Below are 17,381 nucleotides of genomic sequence, written 5' to 3'. Positions count from 1 at the left end.
TTTGTTTTGCATGCTCTTAAAATGCAGACAGCTGTTTAGTATGTTTCTCTTGTTAATCCCCTTCAGAAATACTACTCTGACTGAATTAAATTGTATTAAAAACAAGATTTCATCTTCATTCTATCACATCTAGACTACTGGGTGCCATTAAAATACATATCAGAAGATGTTCTGTTCTGCACCACCACTGTTTGATCTGCAAATACGGTGCAAAAATGATTCCACCCTCGTGACTGACAGGTGGCCTGGCCACATACCTTAGTCTTTTAAAGCATCATTTCAAAGGGTTTTTTTCAGTGCGGTAAGTCAGTTGATGATCCAAATAAAGGGTGTGTCCATTCTTGTCAATAGTTTTTAAACTAGGAATGTGCCAGATGCTACAGATCTTTATCTCTCATCATCAAACATTCACTAAAAAAAGTGCATTCACTGAATTTACTAAAATAAAATTTAAGGTAGGTGGTTGCAATCGATTTATTTTAACTACATTTAAATAAACATATTTAGTTTACAAAATTAATCTATTTAAATGTAGCTAAAATAAATTGATTGCAACCACTTACCTTAATTTTTTTTTAGTAAATTCAGTGAATTATTTTTTTCAGTGTGTACCCTTAATACATAGATAAATGCTTACAGTATTTACGTACAAATTATTCTGTCATATTCTTCTCACAATACACTAATATTTGCATATTCATACTCACAATACACTATTGCAATGCAAATGCAGGTTGCATCGCAATAATGCCAAGGTGCCAAACCCTGTTTATGTTGTTAGGAGCAAATGACATACACTTTGAAAAATATGCATAATGCACCTTAACATCAGATCAGATAAACTCAGAACAAAACAGAAACATGTATGCACACTAATATGTGTGCAAATGAATAATGCCCAGAATCATACTGCAGACATTCCGGCCAAACCCCTGGCCAAATCCTTGACTGATTACTGTAATGGTTTGCTGCAGTAAACCCTCTCCACAATGTCCCGGAGATCCAGCCCGGACATGCATTTTCTTGCCTTTCCTTCCCTTGTATGTCTGACGTCTTTAAAGGAGCTTGTGCACGCCATTGCTAGAGACATAGCTGGAGCTTATTACTCATCACAAAAACTCATACAAAGCGATGATTGCCGTGCAATGATCTCACACCTTTCACACATGCTTTATACTGTCATCATAGTGTCATGATAGTTGTAGATGCTTGTGTAATACTATGAATGCCCATTAGCGCTGGCTGTGACACCCAGCAGTTGGCTTATCATGTTGACTTGAACTACAAATGAGAAATGGTCTGACTATGCAGGGCGTGGAAAGTGAGTGATCCTGAAGAAGTTTCCAGGTAGAGCTAAGTGTACTGTATTTTTGTGGCAACTTTTCTCGTTGTTTTTCCACAGCTCTATCACACCACTTTGCTCCACCTCAATGTACACACATATGGTGGAGTTTAGTGCCATAGAACACATTATCTGTTTTAGCTACTGTGCAGTAGTGTGTGTGCACATTTTCCAACATCAGTACAGACGGAAACTGAGTTCCCTGTTTTTTTTTCCCCTTGTTAATCTCAACAATGCAACTCTTCAGATCTTGGGGGGGAAAAGCCCTGCTGGTTCCAAACACTGGCAAAAGTAGATGGAAAAAAACCAATCATAAATGTCAAAGTTGCTTCGCGCCCCACCCTGCTCAAAAGAGCAGAGGTTAACTCACTCTCTACTGCTGCTCAGCCAACCAGATACTAAGGCACATACACACCCGCTGGCAGCCTGTGGGAGCTACACTGTCTTTTCTTAATTTTTCTTCAGAGTTTCTACTGGAATGTCTGTCCTCAAGTCTCTGCCTCTCCTCCTGTTTTCTCACTCCACCTGAGGCGAAGCCCGGGGCTGGGTGTAACACCATTTATCTTGCCACTTTCTCTCTGTACCTGTCTAACAGGTAGGGTGTGTGTCAGAGTGCATCTGGATGCGAGTGTATGTGTGTGAGCAGGCGGCTCCACCTCCTGACTGTGTATATAAAAGGGGTCAGCCAGCTGCAGAGAGACACTCAGAGGGACTTTGACTCTCCTTTGTGAGCAACCTCCTCCACTCCTCTCTCAGAGAGCACTCTCGTACCTCCTTCTCAGCAACTCAAAGACACAGGCACTATGTCAAGCACCAGGTCTTACAGCTACAGCATCGGTGGTGGTGGTGGTAGTGGTGGCAGCACCAGGAAGTCTGGCTACACCAGCCAGTCAGCCTATGCACTTCCTGTCGGCTCTAGCAGGGTCAGCACCGTATCCAGTGTCAGGAGATCTGGAGTGGGTGCAGGTCCAGGCTTCAGTGCAGGATTCGGTTCTGGAGGTGGCAGCTACGGCTTCAGCAGCAGCAGCATGAGTGGAGGCTACGGTGGTGGTCTTGGTGGAGGTCTCGGTGGTGGCTTCGTTCCACCTCACATCACTGCTGTAACCGTCAACCAGAGCCTGTTGGCCCCCCTCAACCTGGAAATTGACCCCACGATTCAGGCTGTCCGCACTCAGGAGAAAGACCAAATCAAGACCCTCAACAACCGCTTCGCCTCCTTCATTGACAAAGTGAGTATTCATACATTCGGTCTCTCTTAAAATAACATTGACTTTTACATTTCATGCAAATATACATAATGATATCGCTGTGCACTGTGCCTGTAGTGCATTCAAATGCAGAATTCCCATTTTATTACTAAGTATGACCTTTGAACAAGTGACTCTTAACTCTGGATGCCTTTAGTATTACTACACACCATAATAGCTTGCAGCTGTAAAAAACTGAGAGACACTTAAAAATGTGTTCTCTTGCACAACAGCTTTCCTTCTGCACATCTGCAAGCTAAGTATTTTAACTAGATGTAAAAGTTGCATCTGATTACACCAGAGCCAGTATCTTTACTAATCAGACAGTACAAGCAAAGCAGTAGTAATAAGATAAACAGCTAAAGTAAATGTTAAATCATTTGTACTAGAGTTCCCGAAGTATGGCTTTAGCCTTGGAAAAAAGTCCTCAGAAACCCATGACTGAGGCTATCCAAATATGGGTGCAGTTTAGGTAATAACCTAGCAACCATATGAGTCATAGAAATACACATACTGTATATAGAGTGTGCTAGATGAATCCAGTGTCTAGTCCAAAGTCTAAGCTTTATTACACCACAAAAATTGCACAGCTTATGAAATTGAAATTTTCATTCAGATCAATTTGTACCATGTATTTTTTATTTCATTCTCTTAAAAAAAAAAAAAAAAAAAAAACCTTAGTCAACTGTGTTACACCCATATTTGGCTGCAAACAAACACTTCACAACTTTCTGAGCAAATGTGGACAGAAGACACACCCTGAAGGCTATGCAGTCAGCACATACACACACACACCTTTATTTTTTAGTGCCTGTGGGAGAATTTGCAGTAGGCAGTGTGTGACCAGGATGAGTCATCTGTACCATACTCCAAACTTTTACTCTGCTTTAGAACTTTCTAACTTTCTTACATGTCAAAGACTATGCTAATAAATGCCTTTGAACTTTTTCTGAGGTTTAAGATAACTGGGAAATGTAAATCATTGTTAATGTACTGTAAGATAATTAAATGAAGAAGTCTTAAGGACAAGTGAACTAATATTTCCAAGGTACATCCAGGTTGCATACTTCTAGAAAAGAAAAATGCATGAAGACAAGTTTAGTAGATTATGAGCTAGACAGGTGCTGTCATATATGGCTGATCTCCAAAGACCACACACAAAACCTGCCTTAGGGTGTGGCAGGTATGTCTTGTTTCTCTGTTTTATCTGTGAAGTAATGCAGGCTTGGGGGAAGGCCATTACTGGAAGTTTTTTTTTTTTTTTTCCAGTCTAGGAGTTTGTAGCTTGTGTGCAGCACTGCCACACCCAGTCAGTCCACTTTCACCCCCCCCCCTTCCCTCACTCCACCCTGCAGAAAAATGCCTGCTAAAATGACTCATGGTCATTTGTATTCCCTTAAACAATGCTTCCAGAGAGTGTGCACAAAGAGACTTAAAGAGCTAGGACTACAAAGGAGTCATACAAGACAGACAAAACCATCAATCCACTTCATTTATTCACTCATTCACTACTTTTTTTCAGAATGCAGTCTTTCTCAACTACATTTTTAACCTCCAAGGAGCTTGAAAGTGAAAATCTTCAAAATAAAAACCACAAAATTCTGTCTCTGTTTCCATAGGTGCGTTTCCTGGAACAGCAGAACAAGATGCTGGAGACCAAATGGAGTCTCCTCCAGGAACAGACCACCACCCGCTCCAACATCGATGCTATGTTTGAGGCCTACATTTCTAACCTGCGCAGACAGCTCGATGGCCTGGGAAATGAGAAGATGAAGCTGGAAGGAGAGCTGAAGAATATGCAGGGCCTGGTTGAGGACTTCAAGAACAAGTGAGTTGTAATTTTGAAATTAAATGATCTGATGGAAAACAAACCCCACTGAAAATAGAACAGATTTACTCACATTTGCTTTCTCTAAACAGGTACGAAGACGAGATCAACAAGCGTGGTTCAGTAGAGAATGAGTTTGTTCTGCTCAAGAAGGTGAAGACATTTTAAAAGATTTACCTTTTTTGACTCCTTTATGGTTTTTTTGTAACAGCAATAGGGTATAATGTCCTCTCATTTTCTTTTAGGATGTTGATGCAGCCTACATGAACAAGGTTGAGCTTGAGGCCAAGGTTGATGCTCTTCAGGATGAGATCAACTTCCTCAGGGCAGTCTATGAGGCTGTAAGTTCAATTCTGCTGTGTTTGGCCAACCAAAATTTGTTAGTAGTGCTGCTTTGTAAGGGTAGGTAATTTACTGATTGTTTGGTCTGCATTTGCAGGAACTCCGTGAGCTCCAGTCTCAGATCAAGGACACATCAGTTATTGTGGAGATGGACAACAGCAGAAACCTGGACATGGACTCCATTGTGGCTGAAGTTCGTGCTCAGTATGAGGACATCGCCAACCGCAGCCGTGCCGAAGCAGAGAGCTGGTACAAACAGAAGGTCGGTCAAGCTCTAATAGCTTCAACTCTTGAAGATCACCAAGCAAGTGCTCAGTTGTGTCAATAAATATGTTACAGTTTGAGGAGATGCAGTCCTCTGCTGGTCAGTATGGTGAGGACCTCCGCTCAACCAAGGCTGAGATCGCAGATCTCAACCGCATGATCGCCCGCCTGCAGAACGAGATTGATGCCGTCAAGGGACAGGTAATGATGAGCAAGGGTTGATAAATAAATGGTTCACATACTGTTTATATAAAGAGGCTGACTTTATGTATGTCATTGTCACTCTAGCGTGCCAACTTGGAGGCTCAAATCGCTGAGGCTGAAGAGCGTGGAGAGCTGGCAGTGAAGGACGCCAAGCTCCGCATCAAAGACCTTGAGGAAGCCCTCCAGAGGGCCAAGCAAGACATGGCCCGACAGGTGCGTGAGTACCAGGAGCTCATGAACGTCAAACTGGCCCTGGACATTGAGATCGCCACCTACAGAAAGCTGCTGGAAGGAGAGGAGAGCAGGTAGGAAGTTTTAAAAGAATATTTCTTTGCTATTTACACTCTCAAAACTTTTTGACAAACCTAAGCAAATCTGTTGTCTGCTTTATTCAGACTGTCCAGCGGTGGAGCTTCAGCCACCATTCATGTGCAGCAGACCACTGGAGGTCTCTCATCTGGTAAATAACTCTCTCTCTTTCTCTGAATCTCTCCTCTTTCTTAGAATCTCATTCTCCTGATCTTGTTGGATACATGTCTAAACGTTCTTTCTCATGCAGGTTTCTCTGGTAGCGGCTCTGGATTCGGCTATGGCGGTGGTTTCAGTAGCTCTTCAGGATATGGTAGTGGATCAGGATATGGTGGAGGATCAGGATACGGTGGTAGCTCCATCAGCAAAACCAGCGTCACCAGTGTCAGCAGTAAACGCTATTAAGGAGAAGCGCCCCCAACCCAACCCGGCATCCTATCTTCCTTAAACTAGATCACTCTGAACCTTCTTACAAATCTAAGGTGCTATATTCTAGCCAGACAGATATCCCCTGTTAATGAGGAGATGAGGACAATGATTTCTTAAACATAAAATAAGTTTTAGGTTGCTTTGTGCATTGATGGTAGTTACCCATAACATACATCTTGTGTCTGGTGGCATCACTGCCATTTTAAATCATCAACTCAACTACACTAAAACGACACCAGAAAGAATGTAACGGAGAATATGTGCTCCCAGTCACTGAATTGTTTTATTTCTGCACTGATATGTATGGGGAAAGTGAGACTTGAGTAAACTATATACACATAGAAACCACTAAAGCCATTTAGGCCCTTCACAACAATAGGATTTCAGTCTCATTAGCATAACCACAAGCAGTACCATGGTTTCACTGGATCAGGGATGTGCTATACAGGTCCTGAAAATCCTGGTTGAATGTTTTGTGCTGTTACAAGCTCCCTGCTGTTGACTTTTGTCATTATGCAATGGCTGTTAGTGTTAGTTTACCCATTTTTGATGTAAAAAGTACAATACTGTCAGCCTGTAACTGATGACAATGACTTGTGGGCTTCCAATGTCCAGTTACCTCACATTCAAGGGAGATCTGTTACAGCAAAAAACAGGCACAATGGCATTTCATGGACCATCCCACCTAAACTTTGTGTACTTGCCAAGTTGAAAGAGGAGAGCTTCATTTACTGTGTGGTGACTGTACTACCTTATACTTTCCCCTGTATTCAAACTGCTTCCAGAGCGTATTTTACAATCCCTGTTATAAATGGAAAAAAACTCAACAAAAATGAAACCATGTTCAACCAGATTTTTGTATTGATTGACCTGACACCAACTTTAATTCTGAATACAATAAATCTGAGACTACAAGTTTTGTCTTGATTTGTCTTTTTGATTTGTCTTTGTTGCTTGAAATGTTTAAATGTTTTCACCAATTATTGGCAATTTTATTATCAAAGAACTACATCTGGATAAAAATTAGACATTGGAACCACAAAGAAACTAAAGACAGATTTCTTTCTCTTTTTTAATAGGATTAAAACAGATACATTCAATATAATAATTACAATAAATTTGATGCACTTTATGCAGAACTCCCTTATTCTTAATTCTCTTATAACACTACAGTAGGTTAGTTCATTTTCATCATGCAATTTTAGTTACATTAACTCTGATATCTAAATATTCTCTCTTCTCATGAACATTTTCAGTACAATCGCAATGCAAAATGTATTTATCTCTTAGCCTTTTTCAGTATTTTTATCAAACATTATATTTAATGTGGAAAGTTGTTGGGAAGAAATTAAACACATTTTAAGCCATAAATTACATTTCTTTGACTTCCAATTCCTTGGATGAGTAGCTGGCATTTGGATTTTCAGTACTGGTCTGTGTAAATTCGTTGGGCTGTACCTCTTCTGCCGCGGTCCTGTATATACAAATATACAGAAGAATTGCTAACCCAACAGCAGTTGTGAGAACACCTGCAACAATTGGCACTGGATCTGGAGGATTGTATACTGCAAAAGACAAATGGACATCGGTTAAGTTTAAAAAAAGAAAAAAAGTTCTGTTTTTGACATGAGTATTGTGTCAATGAGAAAACATTGCTAATGTGGCTTCAACATATCTTGGTTTACCAAGAAAAAGCAAATAGTATTTCAGCTTGTCCTTTGATCTTAACATGTCAGTTCTTTAGAGGTGACCCGCTCCATTTAAAATAAACACATTTAATTTGGCTACTAATATGACAGTGGTCTATTCTTTCTTTAGGGGTAATTTTTTAATGCTTAAAAATTATGTCATTAAAAGTGCAAAAAACACTAACGTGTCTCAAGTACAAAGTACTAAGCTCAGCACTGCCCCCTGGCGTTTGTTCTTTAAAATGCTCTGCATTAAACAATAGATAAGAGGTAAAGAGTACTATGACTTAATGCAAAAATGTGCTGTAACAGAGTCATTTATATTAGTTATAATGCATCAAAAATTTAGTTGTTTATAGGAACTCACTGTAAATGAAGACTGAATTGCTGGGCTGAGACGTTGGTTTTATTTTTGAAGACGTAAGATGAAATACACATTCATACTCTCCTTGAGGCACTGGGGCATACTGTGTGATAGACTCAGGGGAGCCTAGTATGTTGTTGTAACTTTGACTCAAATAAGCACCATCCCTTCTAAACTCTAAGTAGCCCTAAACAGGAAGGGAAAACTGTTTAAAAGACACCTTCTGTATATGTACCAAAACATTTAAAATGTAATTACAAGTTACAATTCAGTGTAACAGCAAAAGATTGAATGGGGTGATTTACATAGTCTTTTAATTTTAAATAAGCTGAGTCGATGGAGCAGGAGATTTTCACATTTTCTTTGTCCGTGACGTACAGTTCAGGTTTAGGACCATACATATCCACAGACAGTTTTGGACGGGACAATGCATCTGGCAAAGTGGAGAGTGAAAGGAAGACATTTATTAGAAAGGTCCCATGAATTAGAGTTTTGTAGCTCTAAGGAATAAAACAGAGACATTTTAAAATGCTCTCTTCAAATAGGACAAAACGTTGAGGAATTAATTTTGCACTACACTGATTTTTGTCATCCCCCTTCCAATAGTACCGGGAGCTAACTACCAAGTAAACAAATTATGGTTAAACAAAATGCCTTTAAAACATTTACTGGTATAATGTCATTGCAATAATTTTGTACAATTAACCTCAAACTGTCTCACCTGAGCAAACGATATAGAGCATGCCTCTCTGTTTGCAAACGTCAATTTCCTCCACTGGACAATCTTTGATCTTTTTTTCTTCCCCAATGCATCTGATGCCCCCAACTGTCTGTGTGAACTGCCGTCTGTCATCAAAAAGCCTTTCCCACTTCAGCACATGCCCACATCCCAGCTCCCTGCACACCACTTCAGCCGTGGCAGCAGCAGCAGATGCGGCTTTATGTGACGAATAGGGGTGAGACTGTGTAGGTTCCCACTTGCCTTTGAGAGTGACATCCAGATATCCTAGACAGCTCTCTCCACGTTCCTGCTCCCAGAGCCGAACCGGAAGCTCTTCTAATGGAGCACATGGGAAGAAAATATACATACACACTTTACTTGTATCACGAATCAGATCCCAATTGTTTCTTTTAGACATCAATGAAAGGAATATTTGGTACTGTACAGTATATATGCTGAATATAAAATTTCATTTCATTAATGAAAGGACACACTTAACCACTACAATTTCCACATAAAAGGGAATGCATTGCTCTTCTGTACCTGGGATGGCTTGCTCACTTTTGGAAAGAGATGAATGTAAGACTTTTCCATTGTACAACATCTCCATACTGCAGGCAAACTCTATTGGGACAACGACATTCGTCTGTCTTAAAATGATACTAGTGTGATTTGTGAGAAACAGTGAACCAGCAAGGGTCCAGTTGGTGCCAGGGGTCACAGGGAGGATGCGGTAATACAGACTTAATGTGAAGTTTGTGGCTAGGTTATAGGATGATTCACAATATACATTGTAATTTTCACCCTTACGAAAAAGATTGGGGTGCACAGTCACTTTGGGATGAGAGAGGGCAGCTGGGAAAAAGAGAGAAAGAAACAGTGATATTTCATTAGAAAATGTCTAATACATAATACATTAAGATATAATCATATGCTTAATAAAACTTACATACGACTAAGGTAATAGGGCTGCTTAATTCAGAATATGGATTCTTTAAGTCAGTTCGAGTGGATTTGTACCAGCACACAATTTTTCCTTCATACTTGGCCGTCGCAGGGATTGTGAAATATATTTTATCTGATTGTTTGATGATCTCAGATGTCACCCAGGCTTCTGTGGTTTCTGGGGTCTGCGAGGGGCTTTCCAACTTGCCCACAGACACAGTTACGGGATACGGAGCACTCCAAGTGGTGCCACATGCAACCTCTACTATAGTGTTGAGCTCAATATTACTTTCATTTATTCTGAATCTATAGCCGAATGTAGGGGCTGGAGCATATGCTGGAGGTGAGAGACAGAATAAGATGGAACAGAAAAAGAAAAGGGAGGACAACACTTATTATCAACAGCAATGTTGGATCAGCAATTCTGCAGCAGCTTTTCATTTAGTTTACTATGTGTTTGTTCATTTCAATTCAATTATTATAGTCAGCAAATCCTATAAACAACACTAAATAAAAGCAAATCGTAACAGGCAATTTGCAGTCACACTGTTTCAAACATGAATTATTGAGTAAAACTTTTTGGCTTAAAACACACAACATTTCTAGTTTGTGTAAGTAAGACTGTTTTTAAATAAATGTTTATTTTTAATAAGCAAGGACATATAATAATAATAAACACAAATAATTTTTTTTTTTTTTTATTCTTTCTATTTTGCAAAGAATACTGAAAAAAAATGCATCATGGTTTCCAAATACAAAGCAGTGCAATATTTATAATATTATGAACAGTGTCATGAGCACTAAATCAGCTTATTAGAATTATTTCTGAAGGATCATATGTGACACTGAAGATTGGAATATTGGTTGCTGAATTAAAAATTAAAAAATGATGATTATTATTACTGCACATCCGATTTAATGACTATTCACGTTTTTACAGACACAGTATATATACTTTTTTATAAGAATCCCAACAACCTATATTAACCTTTAGTTAATGTGTTTTTTATGAACAGGAAAGGTTAGTGAGAATACTTCTGCAAACAACATGACAGATAAATGTAATATGACCTGACTGAAAAAGAAAAAAAAAATGCACTTCCTTCTTTATACTACTGACCTGACCATGCATGTGTACAGGAGGTGAATGATTCTTACCCTGAGACGCTGTGTTTCTCACACACATTATCCAGCACACCACAGCTAGCACTATGAAGAAAGAGTGATTGCAATATACTGTGAAAAACAGGATTTTCCCAAATTAAAGTACCTAAAATATGCATGTTGCAATGTACAACATGTAAGACATTCAACTCAGATATATACTGAAAAAAAATATAAATTAATTATATATTTTACAGAGTAAGTTTTAAGGCCTACTGTTTGCGAATACATTTGAACTTTACATACATTGTGCATTAAATGAACTCAAGGTTTGGAAAAGTAATGTTTTCTACATTTCTACACTGGCCAGACTGACGTCTAAATCTTATCAGTCCTGCTTTCTCTATGTTCTATGTTTAGAAATAATAATAGTGATATACTTTTTTTTCTCTCACTGTGAAGAACTGGGTACCCTGATTCACACCTTCTAATTTACACTGTTAGTTGCAATTAACTGTAAATATAATTAACTGAAAAAAGTTCATTGGAATTCAGAGTAGCCAGTTATACTCCAATAAGTTTAAAAACATCAGGTAAATTAAATAAACCCTTACCTCCTATGTTGGGAAGAATCATCCTGACACCAGCAAATGAAACTGAAGCACCTTAAGAATGTAAACTGCTTAAATTCACAACAAAGCAGAGCTGAAATTTCCAACTGCTGAAACACTGCATTAACCAACAGGAAGCTCATTGACCTCAAAAAAAGGATGTAATTTTTTTCTTTTAGTCCACTATATTGTGTGCAAACAATTTCAATGAATTTTGAATCTTAAATTTTAGTATGTAAATCTATTCATTCTTATTTTGTTTTGTATTAGGCTGATAAAAGCTTAAATTAAGCTCAACAATATTTTTATTTGCCCATTTCATTTTTTTTTTCTAGTACAATTAACTTGTTTTATTAATTGGCCTTAATTTATTTCGACACCTCTGTCCATAGATTAGAAATCTTAAATATATATCTAACAATTATTATTTTAAATTTATTAAGTGTGAATTCCTTAATTCTAAAATGTTATGTTGTCTCTTTGGGCCACTCAGTTAATTTAGATCTAGTCTTTATGTTTTGTAATATTGGGTGCACAGAACTTATCTCTCCTTGCTGATATAGATCTTATTGCTACAAAAGTGATTCCAGAGCATGTCCTTTAGTAGCCATGGCTCATGATCCCAAACTTAGCCAGAGACCTCTGCTTGACCTGAGTGACAAGGCCAGATCTCTAATCCTGCATGGTTTTACTGCTGCTCTCCACATGGTTGTGTTGCATAACTGTGAGAGAGCAGATTACTGACTGTTCAGCCTCACGTCTGTCCCTGCAGTGCTTTCAGAGATGAATACACAAGTAGTAAGAGAAAGCCAATAAGATCTGTGTGTACTACGGCATACATAGTTTATTAAATCATATTTACAGTATGTTACAATGGATCATACATATTTACAAACATAATACATTATTATTTGTATGTCTTCCTTCATTAACACACCTGATTCAGATAATCAGCTCATTAGGAGAGAATCCATCAACTGAACTGAGTGTATTAGAAAAGAGAGACATACAAAGGATCTCCTCAGGACCAGAGTTGAGAACCACTGCCTTTAAGTTACTAATATGTAGCATATAGAGGTAAATAAGGTACAAGAATGTACCTTATAGCTTTTGTACTTACCCCAGTGAAAGCATTGTACTTTTTCTGAAAGTACAGTTGCTGCAAAATGTTTACATTTTTTTTAGCAGGTGAACAGGGTATATGCTGTCACCTGACCAAACCGCAAAACAGGTCTCATCGCATCCACTTGTCAAGAAAGTATTAATAGCGGTATGAACGGACAGTGATATCTATGGACTTTTAAGGTAGCCAAGCTATTTGTTTTTATTGCTGGAGTTTGTTCAGTTTTATATCGAAATGCTACTGAGAAGAAGAAAAATCTGTGTTTGTGATTGACATTGGTCGTGGATGGTATATGCTTTGAAGGCATCTTGAGTAAAAAAGCTCCATATTTAATAAAGCACATACAAAAAAAAATCTGACCTGGAAATGATGAAACCTGTTTTACAGAATACAGAAATATGTTACACATAACCCTAACTGCTGTGGGATACAGTAGTTTTGCAAGTAAACTGTGGTTAATGTAATAGTTTTGCAAATAAACTTGTGCTTTTTTTCAGTGACTGTAAGTAATCAATTAGTTACATATGAACTGTAATAATTTTGGTTAAGCACAATTCATTTCTGATGATGTATGTGATTATTTATATGCAGCATTCATTCAGGAATTATTCTACATGTACAGTAAGTCATCCAATCAGAGACCTTAAAGCCTATAAAACTGACTGATATGGTCATAGATAAATTGCCCCGATAGGAAGTTGAAAGCGATTTTCGTGAGACAGGAATGCACCACCGAGGTTTCAAAACGCACTTCCTCTTTTCAGGGCCCATGCGTTTTTTACTGCATTGCTCCACTGATTCTGTCATCAAGCATTTCCCCACACACAATTACACTGAAGGAATCTACAACCTTATTGAAGGTTCAGAAAGCCCATCTTAGTCATCACGCTTTTTCCTTTTTCCTTTATCCTTGTCTTTGCTTTTCTTCTCCTTTTCCTTCAATGCTTTCTTCTCTTTCTTCTTCTCATCCTTGACCTCCTTATACTTCCACTTTGGAGGCTCCAGGTAACCTTTCTGCTTTTTATTCTTCTTCTCCTTTTTTGGGGTGGGCTCAGAGGATTTAGTTACTTTAATCTGTGGGATACAGCCAGAGGGGAAGACGCTATTGCGCCTTGACGCCACACTACGAGGAATGAATGTGCGTATTCCAGACTGAGCAATGGACAGCACACTGCCTCGTCTTTCTGTATCGGCACAGCAGGACAAAGAAACGGACTTAGCGGAGTGGACAGAAGGAGAAATGGAGGAGATGGAGCTGTTTCGATGGCACAGTGAACTCTCCTCCAGCTGCTTCTTTGAGTGCTTCTGCATCAGCTCAGCCACAGCAAGCCTACGTTTACCCATCTGCGGAGGGCTGCTTGGGCACAGTGGCCGTGTGGCCGTGGCTATGAGCGGGCTGCGTAGGCTGGTGGTCATCCGCACCATGTGATCCATGACACCATTGTCCTGCGGGTCACGTGGGAAACTGAAACCAAAAGTACTCTTGAGATGATGAGTCAGCTTCTGGCTGGCACTCTTACTGGCTTTTGCTTTGCTGACCAGCACCTTAAGGTTGGGCCACTCTGGGACGTAGGTTTCACAGAACTGTTCAGCTGTGGGATGAAGCACAAGTTGGCGCAGACGATTCAGCGTGTCAAAGCGACCTGTTTTCAGTGCCCAGTCACGTGCACATTTACCACGGTTGGAGTCTACAGCCTTTGCATCAGCACCTTAAACAGAACAATACAGAAAATTTAATAAATTGTACATCAGAAGGATGCTGGAGGAATATACTTCTAAAAATAAAGACTGTTCTGTAAGAAATCACTTTGTCTCTCTAGTCATGTTGTGCCTTCCACAGATCTTTTGCTTGGCTGTCTAATTACTTAATTAATCTTATGGATGCTACTGAGGCAAACTGATTCAATGCCAGCTACGCCATTCTTGATTGGCTATGTGGGTCATTTGGTGACTTCTTGTCTCTCCCCAGTGATGTGATGAATATAAGCAATGCCATAATGCCAATAAATAGCAATGCATGTGTTTGTTTAACTACTAACCGTGCATTATAAGAGCTGCCACCACATCATTCCTGCCCTGTATGGCAGCTTTAATGAGGGCAGTGAATCCTCTGTTGTCTCTGATCTCTGTCTCTGCTCCAGGAAAGTAATTCATGATGTAGTTACATATGGAGACATGACCTGTGTACAGAAAGATTAAAAACTTTTTTACTTCGTATTTTTGAACATATAAAAAATGAAGAAATGGAGTACATTCATTAAACTCAATTAGTATTGAACATGAAGTCTCTGTCATTCCTTAATTCTATGTAAATTAGAGTTATTGCAGCATATTCACAAAAATCAACACTATTTGCCTGGAACACTATTACTGCCAGCAGAGTCCAGGCAGCAGTTCATCTAATTTCCATCAAGACTGTGAATTGACATCACATATGCAACAACTTACCAGCTTGAGCAGCGATCATTAAAGCAGTGTTGCCGTCATTGTCTTGGTGGTTAATATCCAAATGTGGACAGCCGTGCAACTCGTAAACAATGGGAAGAAAGCCTTTATATGCAGCCATCATCAGTCCATTCTAGAAGAAAGAATCATGGTGTGTTACAAGACCTCTATCAATATAATTCTTAAACAGGTGATAAGGATATAGAAAATATATATGGACACTTTACATCAACAGGTAACTATTTCATAATCAATCCAAACTGTAATACAATTATTACAACATATTACAAGTGCATGTAGCCATGCCTCAAACATGAATTTTGAAAGTGTTAACGAGTTGCTACATAAAGACTATGTAGTTCTATTTCTCAAGTAAACACACCCTTATTGCAGTTGTAGTTCACATTTGGGGTGACAATGTTTGTTAAATACATAAGAAAGTCTTATCAAGAAATGCTAACTTCAGACATAATTCTACTTATAGTTAAAAATATTTACATTTCTCATAGGAAACCAAAATAGCGATCCAGGCTGACCTACAAATTTACAAAAAAAATAAAAAAATAAAAAAAATAATTTAATATGTACTTATTTTTATTGCATGATTTTTTTCCCTCTGTGATTAGTCAGTTTGTCTCATGCTCTCTAATACTAATCTGTCTTACCCTGCCATTAATGTCAACTTCCATGACCTCATCATAGGTCACACCTCGTTCCAACACGCTCTTCAGTGCCTCTGGGTCATTTTGGACGCAAGCCTCATATACTGTGTTGGCAGCTCCTTTTTTCCTTTCCTCTTGTTCATAATCCGGGAGAACAGAATCATCAGACAGCAAGCTTCCAGAGTCCGACTCTTCTTCCAACAATGAGGTTTCATCCTCGTCCGGGCCTGACCCCAGATTTGGGTCCTCAAAGGAAGAGCTTTGAACTGCTGCCATGCCTCCAGAGTTCAGTCTTACCTACACCATCTTTGTTGGCATTTGAGGAAAGTGTTCCAACATTGTTATAGTGGGTCAGCAACCTGAGATCAAGTGTTTATGGCCCCTGTCTTGAGGTAAACAGAACAGATAAACCACAAGGCACTGTAATCAAGTGAAAGAACCTTCAAATAGATCAATAAACAAACAAATAAAGCACTGTCAGTGATGGCAACCATTACCATTCAATTGACTCAAAAGCTTATGATGCAAGAAAGTTAGGGGTTTTCATAGCTCCTGATTTAGCCTGAGACAGCTGTGCTTTAATTGTCAGTGCTAAATCTGGCCTGCTCAGGCTTAAAATACACAGATATCTGTAAACAGGCTTATATACAGTACACTCTAAAAGCACACTTTACCTCAATTAACTCTACTGGTTATACGTGTATATGTTGATACAACTATTTTAAGTTGTGAAAAATATTTAGTTTAGGTATTTCTATTAATTAATTAGTCATTTCTCTGGTTGTGCGTGTTATCTCAAAATCTAGCAAAATACAAAACCAAAGGTTACAACAATAATTCAATAAGCAAAAACATTCTCTTTAGTGCTCTAATGAACAATTTAGAAAACAGTCAGATGCTCTTACAATAAATGCTTACTGGCAGTCTGGAGATACATTTTAAACTAGATTTAAAATAGAAATTTAAAAAAATGGAGTATAACTCACCTGTGTTCACACTTCAGAAGAAAAGAGGTGTCTTCAGTGAATGATGCAATCCCTTAAAAAAATTCACAATTCATTATCAGAAACCTTAGCTTGCAGAAAATATATAACCATCAGCTTGACGTCTTCAACATAGTGTGTGTAGTAGTATGTGATGTGAACACAGAGGGGTGTATACATGCTCCGTAACACCTCAGGTCATTAGACTGACTAATGCCTTTCAGGATCAGAATAGACCAAAGGCTTTTGGAGCATAATCACCTTTCACACACACATACTCAAAATGTCTGTTTCTTTCTCTCCATCTCATACTGACAAACAAACCCAATTATACTCTCACTTGTTCATTAGAGTATAAGTATTAAAGATCATGCATTCAATAATGCTGATGAAGTTTAACATACAGTTGGTGTGTTTCAGGGCTTTGATTGTTTTATGTCACAGGGACCCTGATTTTAGCTCAGAGGATTATATGGAATGTGAGGAGAAGTAAATTACAAGCTGTCTTTGATAAGACTTCAAGACAGAATGTCAAAAATGTCCTTACATGACCAGTTGCAATGTTTAATTAGTAATTAACCTTTTTTCAGACAGTCAAAATAGGACAATCCATCTCTGTAAAGCAGTCCCACAGAAATGTGTCTGATTACTGTGCCACAAATAAATACCAATAATCATTATGTAATTTACACCAATGTAAGAAGTACTGCAACCTAAAATATTTTGTGCTTAATAACTGAAAATGCAGGCTCAAAAAAATATTTTACCCA

The 17,381-nt window shown here is 38.6% G+C and overlaps 3 protein-coding genes across 4 annotated transcripts; 1 reads left to right on the top strand and 2 right to left on the bottom strand.

Annotated features, from left to right (window-relative positions):
* The first annotated feature begins 2,036 nt into the window (after nt 1-2,036).
* Nucleotides 2,037-6,880, top strand: krt4 (keratin 4). Its single transcript, XM_042726171.1, has 9 exons — nt 2,037-2,571; nt 4,209-4,417; nt 4,510-4,570; nt 4,663-4,758; nt 4,857-5,021; nt 5,099-5,224; nt 5,312-5,532; nt 5,623-5,687; nt 5,787-6,880. Exons 1-9 carry the CDS (start codon nt 2,146-2,148, stop codon nt 5,939-5,941), a joined length of 1,524 nt encoding a protein of 507 aa, XP_042582105.1. The 5' UTR covers nt 2,037-2,145; the 3' UTR covers nt 5,942-6,880.
* Nucleotides 6,881-7,013: 133 nt separating this feature from the next.
* Nucleotides 7,014-11,536, bottom strand: si:dkey-195m11.11. Its single transcript, XM_019079287.2, has 8 exons — nt 11,402-11,536; nt 10,842-10,892; nt 9,688-10,020; nt 9,282-9,593; nt 8,739-9,074; nt 8,323-8,450; nt 8,021-8,204; nt 7,014-7,530 (listed from the first exon to the last, which is right to left on the bottom strand). Exons 1-8 carry the CDS (start codon nt 11,421-11,423, stop codon nt 7,337-7,339), a joined length of 1,560 nt encoding a protein of 519 aa, XP_018934832.2. The 5' UTR covers nt 11,424-11,536; the 3' UTR covers nt 7,014-7,336.
* Nucleotides 11,537-12,236: 700 nt separating this feature from the next.
* Nucleotides 12,237-16,817, bottom strand: LOC109062211 (photoreceptor ankyrin repeat protein-like). Of its 2 annotated transcripts, XM_042726169.1 has the most exons (5): nt 16,615-16,817; nt 15,632-16,014; nt 14,970-15,099; nt 14,561-14,701; nt 12,237-14,230 (listed from the first exon to the last, which is right to left on the bottom strand). In XM_042726169.1, the coding sequence occupies exons 2-5, from the start codon at nt 15,902-15,904 to the stop codon at nt 13,398-13,400; spliced, it is 1,377 nt and encodes a 458-aa protein (XP_042582103.1). In that variant the 5' UTR covers nt 15,905-16,014; nt 16,615-16,817; the 3' UTR covers nt 12,237-13,397. The 2 variants fall into 2 exon arrangements, with proteins under 2 accessions (XP_042582103.1, XP_042582104.1); XM_042726170.1 differs by lacking the exon at nt 16,615-16,817 and having other exon boundaries at nt 15,632-16,576.
* Between the last annotated feature and the right edge of the window lie 564 nt (nt 16,818-17,381).

This window comes from Cyprinus carpio, chromosome B6 (assembly GCF_018340385.1).
Source record: "Cyprinus carpio isolate SPL01 chromosome B6, ASM1834038v1, whole genome shotgun sequence".
Lineage (NCBI taxonomy): Eukaryota > Metazoa > Chordata > Actinopteri > Cypriniformes > Cyprinidae > Cyprinus > Cyprinus carpio.
This window is presented reverse-complemented; position numbering and strand designations above follow the sequence as displayed.

Excerpts from the sequence above, each read along its gene's own strand:
- krt4 (XM_042726171.1), top strand. The coding sequence starts at position 2,146 with ATGTCAAGCACCAGGTCTTACAGCTACAGCATCGGTGGTGGTGGTGGT. Across the intron at positions 4,571-4,662 it reads AGTTTGTTCTGCTCAAGAAG|GATGTTGATGCAGCCTACAT; the intron begins GTGAAGACATTT and ends ATTTTCTTTTAG. Across the intron at positions 5,022-5,098 it reads AGAGCTGGTACAAACAGAAG|TTTGAGGAGATGCAGTCCTC; the intron begins GTCGGTCAAGCT and ends AATATGTTACAG.
- LOC109062211 (XM_042726169.1), bottom strand. The coding sequence starts at position 15,904 with ATGGCAGCAGTTCAAAGCTCTTCCTTTGAGGACCCAAATCTGGGGTCA. Across the intron at positions 14,702-14,969 it reads AATGATCGCTGCTCAAGCTG|GTCATGTCTCCATATGTAAC; the intron begins GTAAGTTGTTGC and ends TTCTGTACACAG. Across the intron at positions 14,231-14,560 it reads GGCAGCTCTTATAATGCACG|GTGCTGATGCAAAGGCTGTA; the intron begins GTTAGTAGTTAA and ends GTTCTGTTTAAG.
- si:dkey-195m11.11 (XM_019079287.2), bottom strand. The coding sequence starts at position 11,423 with ATGATTCTTCCCAACATAGGAG. Across the intron at positions 9,594-9,687 it reads CCCTATTACCTTAGTCGTAT|CTGCCCTCTCTCATCCCAAA; the intron begins GTAAGTTTTATT and ends TCTTTTTCCCAG. Across the intron at positions 7,531-8,020 it reads CAATTCAGTCTTCATTTACA|TATACAATCCTCCAGATCCA; the intron begins GTGAGTTCCTAT and ends TGTCTTTTGCAG.